Source organism: Corythoichthys intestinalis, chromosome 9 (genome assembly GCF_030265065.1).
Source record: "Corythoichthys intestinalis isolate RoL2023-P3 chromosome 9, ASM3026506v1, whole genome shotgun sequence".
Taxonomy (NCBI): domain Eukaryota; kingdom Metazoa; phylum Chordata; class Actinopteri; order Syngnathiformes; family Syngnathidae; genus Corythoichthys; species Corythoichthys intestinalis.
This window is the reverse complement of record NC_080403.1, coordinates 1,691,401-1,703,912: the sequence shown is the minus strand read 5'-3', so window position 1 is coordinate 1,703,912 and position 12,512 is coordinate 1,691,401. Positions and strand designations below refer to the sequence as shown.

The window sequence follows — 12,512 nt, the reverse complement described above, 5'->3', positions numbered from 1 at the left end:
GCAAAGATACTTTCAGCGCACAAACATAAACAACACTATACACAAACTAAGCAGAAATGATGGTTCGGAAGACTTAATGGCAGACGAGGTACGAGCGACATCGTAACTTGAGGACTCCCTGTCGATACACATAAATTGCTTTTGGCTTTTACCTATTCCAGTGGGATACAGTCTGTAGGCTTCAGGTCACCTTTAACTCTAATAAACAATAGCTATACAGAAAATGGATGGAAAACACAAGACTAATACTGTATAGCTGACGCATTAATCAACCTTGCTTACAGTTTAATTGAGTATCAGTGATTCACATCTTCTCTCATCCTAAAACCTCATAGAAACGGAAATGGACTATTTTGCAAGACAAATGCGCTTGAAGTCTCACAATAGTTGGGGATCCTCCATGTAATGTGAAACATCATGGCGATATTATGACCAGGTTTTTGTGATTTTAGAAAGATATTTTACTAGTTCCTGGTCAGTTTTAGTGTGTTTTACTGCATAATGGTTACTAGTTAAAAAGTAATGAATGCGATGTCAGATTGAACATCATTGTACTTGACAAACTAACATAACCTATAAGTCATTTTGTTGCATATATAGTAGGGCTGAAGCTATCGATTATTCAAGTAATCGATTAATCTATTGATTTGTTAGTTCGAATAATCGAATAATCGGAATACGAACATTTAATGCTTTGCAGAATAAATTTTAAGAGATGAAGAACAGAGAAGTGTTTATGCTTGCAGTAGTATTTATTTTGGCTTGCTAAGATTGCACTTCCAAAAGAGCATTAAGTGCAAATACAAAATAAAATACCTAAGTGTTTCTTCAAACGATGTATAGTTGCACTTTCATTTCACAAGCGCAATAAATGCATTTAAAAATGAATTAAAATACCTGAGCTTAGCCTCCAACAATATAAAAAATAACTACCGTAATTTTCGGACTAAAAGCCGTAACTAGTCCAGTGCGGCTTATTTGTTGATTTATATGGTTTAATAGGCAACATATCCCTCCTAGCATGCATTGCAGCGCTACAGATTTAAATAACATCAAAATTAATGTTCTGTGCCAATTATTTATTCAGTTATTGTTCCACTTGTTTCATTTATTGCTTGTTAATGCATTTGGTTTATTTGACAGCGTCAAGACCGTCATAATAATGACATGACTATCATGGGCATTACTGAATGCTTATGACAAATGTCATTAAGTGCCATCCGGCAAATTATTTTACTAACACCAATTATGACCAGCTCGAATCTTTTACATCCATTCAAAAGTGAGATAATTTGCCGGATGACACTAATTGACATCTTATGATTGTGTAATGACAGACTTAAGGTGCCACTATCAAATAAAGTGTTACAAAATACCATAACTAGCAATTAATGAAACAACTGGAACAGTAACTAAATAAATAATTCGCAGAGAACATGAATTTTGATTGTTATTTACGTCTCTAGCGCTGCAATGCATGCTCGGAGGCATGTTGGACAACAGCAGTGATGACAGCAGGTGGCAAAAGTGGTTGACTGTCTCCCCAAGGGAGCAGCGATGGCCAAATGAAGCTTCTTGAAGCAATGAAGCGTTGAAGCCAATTGGTTCAAAGCTTCGTGGTGGTTCATTTGGTCTTATGACAGTCGTAGGATGCCGCTGTCAAATAAAGTGTTATCGGTTAATCTTTTGGTGTAAACATTCCATAATATAGTAAGGACAGCTGCAACTTATAGTCTGGTACGGCTTATCTATGACCAAATGACGTTTTCGTGTCACATTTGGTGGGTGGCTTATATTCAGGTGCACCTTATAGTGCGCAAATTACGGTAAATGCGGATCAAACAAAAGAACAATTGGCTAACTTGCACAACAAATGCCTGCTAGCTTAAATGCTATAAAATGCGAACGTTTTTTATTTTATTTTATACAAAGCTCTTAACAAATTGTTCACATATTCCCACCAAAGACGACTAAATATACTTCTAAACTAAATTACGAAGGTATAAACAATCATATTAGCTCAAACAAAAACTTACAACCTTATGTTGGTCTTAACAACATTAAAAACATTGTTGTGGTCAGTAAATGTTAAGAGGGGGCTTGCCAATAGTCAAGAATCTGCATTGGACAAGGTGTCAAGAGTCAAGAATCTGCATTGCATAAGGTGATGATGCTGGAACTTTTGTTTGGTGCTATTCCAGTGAGATTTACAAAGATGACTGCCTGAAGGAAACATGAAAATTTCCTTAGTCCTTGATGATATTTGGCTGCATGTCAGGCAAAGGCACTAGGGAGATGGCTGTGGTTAAATCTTCTTAAAAGCCAGAGGTGGTGCTACTAAATATGAGAGATGTGTTTTGATTGTTATTTCTTTGTTTGTTTTTCATGATTCCATATTTTTCCTCAGAATGGAGTGATTCCATATATATTTCCCTGCACTTGCTTTATAAAAGTAGCATTTAGTGACCACCACAATGTTTTTTTTTTTTTAACATTTCGTATAGTGTTTCTGAATGCTAAAGAGTTGCACTTTTGAACTAATTAATTATTTTTTCAAGCTTTTTTGGGGGGTTTGTTCTACGTGATAAAATGTCTGAATGAGTGCTCGTCCAAGACTGGTGATTCCATACTTTTTTCTAGGGTTGTATAAAGAATACACATTACATGTTACCTATTTAAGAAAACAGTCACATTTAAATCGTATTGTTGACTGTGTACAAAGACATCACTTTACGGCTGCACACATTCCGATCTGCGAGGCAAACCTGGCATCAGCTATTTTCCCTATTTGTAGTCTAGAGCTTCTGTCTCCCCTCCTCTATATCAGACATTGGTAGTGTTTAGTTTCTACAAAAGGCTTGACAGTGTGAAAGCCAACTCCTAGAGACAAAAGCTCTCCTTGAAAGACTTTCATTCAAGAATGGCTTAGCAAAGCAGAAAAGGCAAGTGAAATCATGCTAAATAAAAACATTATCTAAGCGTTCTTTGTTATGATGCCGTTCTAATGTCATTACAGTGGAGAAAGAAAATTGTTAGGTTACGTGGCTGCTTTTTTTCCCTTTCTAAATGAGAGTCTCTGCTACCTCTGTTCCCTTGGCAAACATTAAAAAGATCGATGACCCTGTTGTTGTTCTTCTGCTTCTCTTAATGTCTTCCTGTGAGAGAAGCCAGAGGGTGTTGGACCTATTTACTGGCCACAGTGACCTCAACAGGCTGGATATAGCGACAATGCCCTGCTGAATACGGCCATTAGAAAACTATCAGAGACTTGCGATATTGTTGTATTTTGGTTGCATATTCTAAAAGAAAATATTAAACTCAAAGTAGACAGTAGACAGTAGACAGTAGACAAGTACTTTTAAAAAACCTGCAATACTTTTATGTTTCATCGCAAATAAATTTGATTGTATTTAAACACCCCCTCTTTGTTGATCCGTAGGCCGTAAAGTGGCTGAGTCGACGCCAACCTTCCTTTCACCGTTGGGAAGTGAGAGCTCCAAAATGGTGCTGAGAGACGAGCAACTCCTACTGGAGTGCATTGCTGCAGGACTGTAAGCTTACAGATGCATTGCACGCTCACACACACACAAAAAAAAACCCTTACAATCCTGTAATAAATAGCTGTTGCTAGATCTACACTAGCAGTTTAATGATACATTGATCTAAATCAATTGAGGACCCTCGTGTTGAATCAAATTGCATCAGACTTTTTGGTATTGGCAAATATCGTATCGGTGTCCAAAAAATTGATATCGTATTGTATTATCATGAGATTGGGGATTGGCGCCCCTAGTAAAAACAAGAGGTGTAACAATACATTACTCTGAATCGATTTAGTACATCGATCAGCTAAGAAACAATCCGATCAAATCGATTCACACGAAAAATCTCAATCAATACCATCATCTTTTAGATATCCATTTTCTTCAAATGTATGAAATGTAGCAACATGTCTTTTCATTGCTATACGTGTAATATAAAGCCTGAGTTATGCGTCTGCGCTGCGGTGACGGCGTAACGATGATGTAGACCCTACAGCGTCAATGAGCATTCGATAGTTCTGCGGGAAGGGAACTCGTTGTTCTGTAATTCACCGCCAAGCCACTAGAGGGGTGTTGTATTGTGTTTGTGCGATTTTGGGGGACTCTTGTCGAATTCCTTGAGTTTTTATCCGGTTAGAAAACAATGGCAACGGAGATGGAACGCTTGAATGTGGATCTTCAGCGTTGTGGAGGTGGTCTGTCCGACTGTTGATGCCGCACAGAGACTGGCAGTCACATTACGAATTCTAGCATCGGGTGGAAGCCAGCAAGCTGCCTTTTCCAGTGTTTTGTCCGACTTCTTCGCTGTGTCCTACAACCAGCAAGTGGGAAGCCATAGCAGATTTCTGGCAGCTATGGAACTTCCCAAACTGCATTGTAAGCCTTGATGGTAAACACGTTATCATAAAAGAACCAAGGCATTCTCAATCATTGATGACTTATCAAGTGTGTGAACTGTCTTTTGTTTAAAACTAAACATCAAAACAACTCTTTTGACAACAAACCTGTGCTTTACTCTTTATATACTTGAGTGTAAAATGTAAATAAGTCACACATTCACAGCAAACATAAGTACACAATAAATGATAAAGTGCACCAACAAAGATACGACATAGAGTGATAAAAAGCTGGCAGTTTTTGGCCGACTGTCACCGCTTCATGTGGCCATTCGCTTCCAAACACAAACATACTTGTCTCGGAGGTTCTTCCATTTTTTTATGCATTCGCTGACCTCCAGCCCATATTTTCAGCAATCTCCTTCCACGAATTGCTTGCCATTTGGCAATCTTTATAATGTCTTGACGAGACATTGTACAGATTGTCGTACTTGCGTACCTCTTCGATGATACTCTAGTCAGCTTGGTCCATTTTTGCGTGTAGCACAACAGTGTTTGAAAATGGCGGTGATCTCGCGCTTAACCGGAAACATCAGTTTGAATGGATCAATCACAGTCCATTTGCGTCACGTCACCCCGTGTTGACGTGAAGCCTAGTCAGGATTTTGTGGAGATGCATATCAGGCCACAGCGGAGGGTTGTAAATCGGGTCTGCCTTGATGGCAGCATAACTCAGCCTATTGGGTTAAATGGGTACAGAATATCGTATTAAATTGAGGCCCTTGAATCGGACCGAAATAGATTTAATACAATTAATGTACTGTTATATGTCTATATTTATATATATGTAGGCAGCTGAGAAAGGAAGACTAATTAGGATTTAATTTGTGTCCAAAATATGGTTTGCTATTATAATAAAGTCACTTGTAGTATTTTATAGCATCTTTAAGTCAGCTAGTCCAATTTACCACTACAATATACAATCAGTGACTTATTAGAAGCTTCATTATAAAAAGAGTTTGTTTGGTGTGAAGGACCTTATTTTCACACAACAGCAAGCACTGATGTTGGTAGTTATTATATTTAGGGAGGTTATTTTAGGGATGTCCTGATCCGATCACGTTATCGGAAATGGGCCGATAGCGTTGTTTTTCAGAACATCGTAATTCGGTGGAAAGGATCGGATTTTTAATTTTAAAAAATGTATTTGTGCTTTTCTGCCTCATGCTCGTACAACGCCACAGCCTCTCACCTTCCCTTCTGCTAAGCAGTGCAGCCAAACTGTCCAGCTCGCGTTTGGTACTTAAAGTTAAGGATGATTGACGGGTTTGTAGCTTTGATCTTGCCAGAGAAGTTTGGTAGCTCTACGATCAAAGGCACAAATGTGTAAATCATCGTTAAACTTACATAACTGTGCTGTGGCAACTCATTGTGTAAGTGAGAGGCTGTTCTCTGCAGCGTAAGTGAACTCGCTTAGTGAAACATTTAATAAAGACAAGCATTTTTCTGCGTTATTCTTCTTTTAAAAAAAAAAAAAAAACTCTTATGGCATAGTGGGACAGTAACATGTTTGGAACTTTTGTTAAAAACAACATTTTTTTATGTTACCGGATTGGGACTCGCTATCGGCAGATTCTCAAAATCAGGTGACTGACTTGGGTACAAAAATATGCGATCGGGACAGCCCTAGTTTATCCTAAAAATGTATCCTAAAATAAACATCATATTTACACTTTTTAACCTTGGTATGTCTCCACCGTCAGACCCACACCGGCAATCAAATGGTTTAAGAAGGGTGGTGACCTGCCAGGTCGGAAAGTGAAGTTTGAGAATTACAACAAGACCATGAAGATTATCAGTGTGTCTGAGGAAGATGCTGGGGAATATGTATGCATGGCCAACAATCATTTGGGTAGCATACGCCACTCCATCTTTGTTCAAGTCAAAGGTGAGTTTAACAACTAGGTTTTTCTGTCAGTGTGTCTGGTTAAGACGAGATAGAGTTGTTGTTATCATTTACTTTGTACTACAGCGGCTCCTTACTGGCTGGACAAACCGACAAACCTGGTGCTAGCTCCAGAAGATAATGGGCGTCTGGTGTGTCGGGCGAATGGCAACCCTAAACCGAGCATCCAGTGGTTGGTTAATGGCCAACCTATAAACAGTAAGTGCTGTCTCGAATCCTTGTATGTACTACATTGTAGAGTCATTTCTTCCTCTAGTGCAGGGGTCGGGACAGTATGGCTCTTGGGGCAGTATCTAATGCTTTTTGTGCAGCAAAACAACAACACATCAACACACATGCGCACGCATATATGGCTCTTGTTGAATCACAATTTAAAATACGTAGGGTATTGTGTCAAAAAGGTTCCCGACCCCTGCTTTAGATTTTAATTCTTAGCTGCGCAATACGATTCACTGATGCTAACTGTGACTACATAAGTAAAATAAATGTAGTAATATTATTTGATGTTTTTCATGTTTTTTTCCCCTCATCTCTTCCATAGATTCTGTGCCTGATCCTAGTCGACAAATGATGGGTGACACCATCATTTTCCGCTCAGTGCAAATGGGAAGCAGTGCAGTTTACCAGTGCAATGCCTCGAACCAGCATGGTTATCTGCTTGCAAATGCCTTCGTCAGTGTCATTGGTGAGCTTCTGTCTAAATTTCGACCAGCGCAAGTAAAACGCCTCTCTTCGTTTAGCGCTTTACAAGCGCGAAAATGCATTTCAGAAAAAGGGTGGGATGCTGCGCTTCTAGGCGTGAACAGCCAGTTTTTTGCACCAGTAGGCAGGTTTCTTCACATTAGCAGCGCCACCCACATTTAAAAAGAATTAAGAAAAACACATATACACCGAAAGTGATTATAGACCCGTGATCACACGTTTTGAGAAACTTCACCATTCAGTTGGAAGGGAAAGTGTCTCAAAACTTTTGACAAAGGGTGTACAGTAAAGGCAGTTTCAAACTAACAGTAGCCTAGTGTGAAGGGTTCAAAGGCAATCCATTCATTGTGTATGTGTGAGGGGACTTCTCGGCAAAAGTGAGCGGCGGCGGTCGTTTTGAACGGAGCGGAAGTCTTGAGGGAATTTTAGCCAAGGGGCGGGGCCCAAAATGTAGACTTGTTCTATTTTCACAGCGCTACCGTGCTCATGTCAACAACGCACCCAATAGCAGAGAGGCAGGCGCACTTGTATCTGTGCTTCCTTAAGGTCAAAATGGATTATGCATACATAATGAAACATATTTATTTATTTTGAGGGATAGAAATACAATTTGCAAAACCACACTAAACTGCTAGTAAATACAAAAACACTCCATGTATGAGGAGTAACTGGTAAAGATCCTCTTTATTGTAAGACAGATAAGGTATAAATTTCTGTTTGTAATATTGCAATTTTTACATTTAAAATTTATATATAAGTACAGGTAGTACCCGGGTTTACGAAAAAGTTCCGTTGCTACGCTGGCGACGTAACCCGAATTTGCGCCTAAGTCGGAATTAACACTTTAAGTATGCCTAAGTACAACCCACATCCAAAAATAACTATCCAATAACATGTATTATACGTCATTGTACTGTCCTCGCCAAGACGTTGGAGGAAAATCCTAGCTAGACAGCGAGCTAAGCTGTAATCTCCCCCGTCCCTCTCGGCTGTGCGACTTTTTTGTGGGAGCAAATGCACTCTTCCTTGTGTGTGCGCAAGCGCTCTTCATGTGCACAAATACTTTCTTCTTCTTCGTGTGTAAATGCGCTCTTACTCACATGCGTATGTACTACCTGGTCTATGCTTCCTATGCCAAAATAAAAGCATGCATTACAAAACAAAAGTCAACTTTTTAATCAAATACACATTTCGCTAAGGGGCAGAACAGTCATATTGATAAAATTAGAGCAAAAAATAAGATACTGTGAGGTACAATAAGGTACTGTTTACACGATGAAAAAAAAAACAAAAAACGACAGGAGACAAAATGGCAGACGAGACTCCGGTGTCATAAAGTTGAAATCAAGTTAAGTTGGGTATGATGTAGCTCGGGGAGTACCTGTATTAATATTTTATTGATATTTATTGTGTTCCATAAATGCCTCCTGTTTTTTTCATGTTATTCTATTTTTGTGAGTATATGTGAAACTCAAAAAAAGTTTCTCCATTTAGATATGCGTCCAAGAATGCTTGGTCCGAAAAATCAACTGATTAAAGTCATTGAGAACAACCGCACCTTTCTTGACTGTCCCTTCTTCGGTTCACCTTTTCCAGAGTTACGCTGGTAAGTGTGTGTAAAAGTAACATTAGTGTTTCTGAACTTAGGTAACGTTTCAATTTTTGTAACATCTTTTTCATCCCAGGTTTAAGAATGGACAGGGTAGTGGCCTGGATGGCGGTCAGTACCGTGTTTATGTGAACGGCACCCTCGAGATCAAACGGGCCCGGGCTGAGGACGAGGGCACTTACACATGTGTTGCCAGCAGCATTTTGGGCATGGCCGAAAACCAGGTCCGCCTTGAGGTCAAAGGTCAGACAACTGCACGACCCAGACACATCATCTTGTTATTACTAATCTCGCTTATTCTGATACCTCAAGTGAAGACAACACCTCATATAAATGACCTCATTTGCTCAAAGTATTTTAGTATGCAAATCGTGTATTTGTTAGACCTTTGATAATGGAGAAAATAGTGTGTCTGAGACACAGATGAAGCTTGCTTCACATCTTGGGTCTATTAAAGCGTCTACTGTTTAGCAGTCCATAGCGCAATGAGTAGGCAATGCATGATGAGTAGCCGGGACAATCTGAGATTCTTTCATTTAACTGGCCAAAATAGCACTGGCATTTAAAGGAAAAGACAACACCTAGTGAGTTGGTCAGCAACCTGTGGCTCTAGAGCCACATATGGCTCTTTAGCGCTGCACAAGCAGGCCTGTACGCTAAGATAAAAAAAAATTAGGGTAACACCGGAAAAAAAATCAGGATTACAATTTTTTTTTCATAGCTAGTCGTGCACTGTTATTATAAACACTAAATGATCTACACATACACGTACTAGTATGTTGATATCAAAGACAAAAAATATAGTTTCTTATTACCAAGTCGCCGAGCACACTTTGCTGAATTCATCCAGCGATCTATGGCAGGAGTTGGGTCAAACACCTCTAGACCCCTCCAGAGTGATCCTCATTAGGTCTTCTGTCGTAGATACTGCCAGCCTTCTTTTTTTGGAGCTGTAACCTGATTAAAGTTCACGTGCAGGACTTTTGATTGATTTTTTTCCCCAAATATTGGTACAATAAAAATGCATAGTGATTACTATGGGAGTTGTCAGAGAGGTCCACTACAAAGATTCCCCAGCCTTGGCCAATACTTATTCAGATTTGTGGATTTAAAGTGCCACAAAAATGAAAACTATAGAACTGTAAAAAAGGTGTTATATGCAGGTGTTACCTCTGTGGATGCTTCACAAGCACCAAACGTGCGCGCAGGCTTGCAGCTGCAATCTGTCCCTTCTCTCTCTCACTCGGATGTGCAACTTCTTCGTGGGAACTAATTCGCTCTTCTCCGTGTTTACATTTGCTGTTACTGGGGGCCATTAGTACTACCTGCTCTACGCTTCCTGCGATAATATAAAAGCATGTATCACAAACCAAAAGTGAACATTATTTAGAATTTTTTTTTTTTTTTGATTAGAAACAAAATGGCAGATGGCGTTGTAAAATCGGAATCACGTAAATCGGGTATCTCGTAACCCGGGGACTACCTGTACTTGCGTTTAAAAATGCCTGACAATGTCTATTTTGTCTACTTATGGGAAGGACAGTGATCACTAGTTTTTCAAGGTTAATTGGAAAATCAAAAATTTGTGAAGTAATGGCAGAGCTTATTTATATTTGAAAAAAATATATATATACAGTATATATTTTTTGGGGGGGTATTCAATTTATTCGTTTAGATTTAACAGCATCTGAAAGAGATACATACAAAATATTTTTTCCCCCCTTTTCCCCCAAAGTATAATTAAAAAAACAAAAAACAACAAACAAAAAACCGTTGTACGTGTATTTTAATAAATGGTTTTTAAGCACGGCAAATGTAATAATTATGAAATATTAGAGATCTACATAAAAGAAAACAATAATGTGTACATGTATACATGCATATATCTTTTTAAAATAAAATAACCTATTTATTTCATGTTTTAATTGAAAAAAATCCGCGATGGACTGCGTGCTGGAAGTTTGAAGCGGGATATAGCGAGGGATCACTGTATTGGCTATTATTTATGTTTTTCTCCACAACTAATGTTGGAAAAATGAAATGCTGTTTCTTTTCACTTTATTAAGCAAGATTTTTTCCACTGGGGTGCACATATTCAAGGTGTATTTTTCAATGGTTTTCTTTCTTTCTTTCTTTCTTTCTTTCTTTCTTTCTTTCTTTCTTTCTTTCTTTCTTTCTTTCTTTCTTTCTTTCTTTCTTTCTTTCTTTCTTTCTTTCTTTCTTTCTTTCTTTCTTTCTTTCTTTCTTTCTTTCTTTCTTTCTTTCATTTTATTAACATGTGAATTCTTTCAATGTGCCAAACAGGTGACTGTGCTGTGTAAAACACATAGCTTGTGCCTTTATGTTCATTCAATGCCCCTCACCTCAAACTCAAATATATGATATCAAAAAAATGCTATATCACACTACTTTGTAGCCCAAAAGATTATCGATATGCTTCCACCAAGAATATATATATGTCGTTTTATAAAGGTGTCACAGTTTAAAAAAATAAAGGAACCAAGATATTGGTACCAAAATCAAGAGGTGGGTAGAGTAGCCAAATATTTTACTCAAGTAAGAATAGCGCTACTTCAAAATAATATTACGGTACTCAAGCATGGACTTCACTATCAGTTGACGGTACAAGGGGCTCGGGGCCGATCCGTAGGGGTCTTATTTTAAAAAACTTAAAATTCAATTATTTTCAAAACCAAAGCCACTAAGACTAAACAAAGCAACCTAAAAACAAACAGGCACCTCCCTCAGGCATATACGAGTCTCCGTAAGCAGCGGCTTCAAAAAATTCAAAGTCGTTCCAAAATAAAATCCTGTTTATTTATTTATTTTTTATTTTTTTTATAAAAGTGTAACAAAACTTAAAATGGCTATAGAATTCTCAGATTTTATGCTAGATGCACAAAAATCACCAAATGCAGAGATAATCACCTATATTTTTATATTATAAGTTTTTGCCAGAAATAACTTTTTTTTTTTTTTTTTGTACAAAATCCAACATGGCGGCTGTCATGAAACAAAATGCTTTTTAAGTTGAAAATTCATGTAAATAAATGCTTAAATCGTGCAATTTCTATAGATATAAATGTACAACAGTCTGGATTCTTGGTTAAATGCAAAAAACTGCCAGTTATAGTTTATTTTACGTAAATATTTCAAGCCAAAGTTACGGTATTGTGTAATCAACATGGCGGCCATCACGAAACAAAGAGCTTTTTAAGATGAAAATTATTGTAAATATATGCTTAACTCGTGCAATTTCTGTAAGTATGAATGCAACACAGTCTAGATTCTTAGTTAAAAGCAAAATATGGCAGTTATAGTTCATTTTACGAAAATATTTCAAGCCAAAGTAAAAAATTTATCTATTGATTTTTTTTCCCATTTCAAAGTGCATGCATGATGCTGATATAATATACCTTACCTTGAATCCTCGACCAAATCACTCTTGAGACACTCCTACCTGCTTGTATGCAGTAAAACCTTTGTCTTGTTTCCGCCTAAATCCAGCTTTAGAACGCAGCGTTGTGTTTGAGTATCACAGTGAAAGCCAACTCAACTTTCTGCCTGGGTTGGCCCCTTACGTGCTAAGCGTAGGAGCTTACTTGTCAACTGATTGTGGAGTCTCTGACTCAAATAAAAGTAGTAATCCAAAAATGTACTCAAGTACAAGTAAAAAATGTATTTGGTGAAAAGAATACTCAAGTAATGAGTAACATTGTGAGTAACTGCTTATAATGTTTTTTTTTTTTTTTTAACACCGTGGTATTTTTTTTTTAATCTATATGAACTCTTATTATCATAATTTGAAGAAGACTATAACATATTACATAACCACATTAAGCCAAACAAATAATTAA

At 37.8% G+C, this 12,512-nt stretch overlaps 1 protein-coding gene across 16 annotated transcripts in view; it reads left to right on the top strand.

Moving 5' to 3' along the window:
* Positions 1-12,512, top strand: part of nfasca (neurofascin homolog (chicken) a) — a 280,053-nt gene that overhangs the window by 137,304 nt on the left and 130,237 nt on the right. For all 16 annotated transcript variants that reach the window (XR_009064442.1, XR_009064443.1, XM_057846447.1 and 13 more), the window contains 6 exons: positions 3,440-3,551; positions 6,142-6,326; positions 6,411-6,542; positions 6,886-7,029; positions 8,541-8,652; positions 8,732-8,898. Coding sequence is in view for 14 of the 16 variants with exons in the window: in XM_057846447.1 (XP_057702430.1) it covers positions 3,440-3,551; positions 6,142-6,326; positions 6,411-6,542; positions 6,886-7,029; positions 8,541-8,652; positions 8,732-8,898 (852 nt within the window). In the remaining 2 variants the exon portion in view is untranslated. The remainder of the gene's footprint in view (positions 1-3,439; positions 3,552-6,141; positions 6,327-6,410; positions 6,543-6,885; positions 7,030-8,540; positions 8,653-8,731; positions 8,899-12,512) is intronic.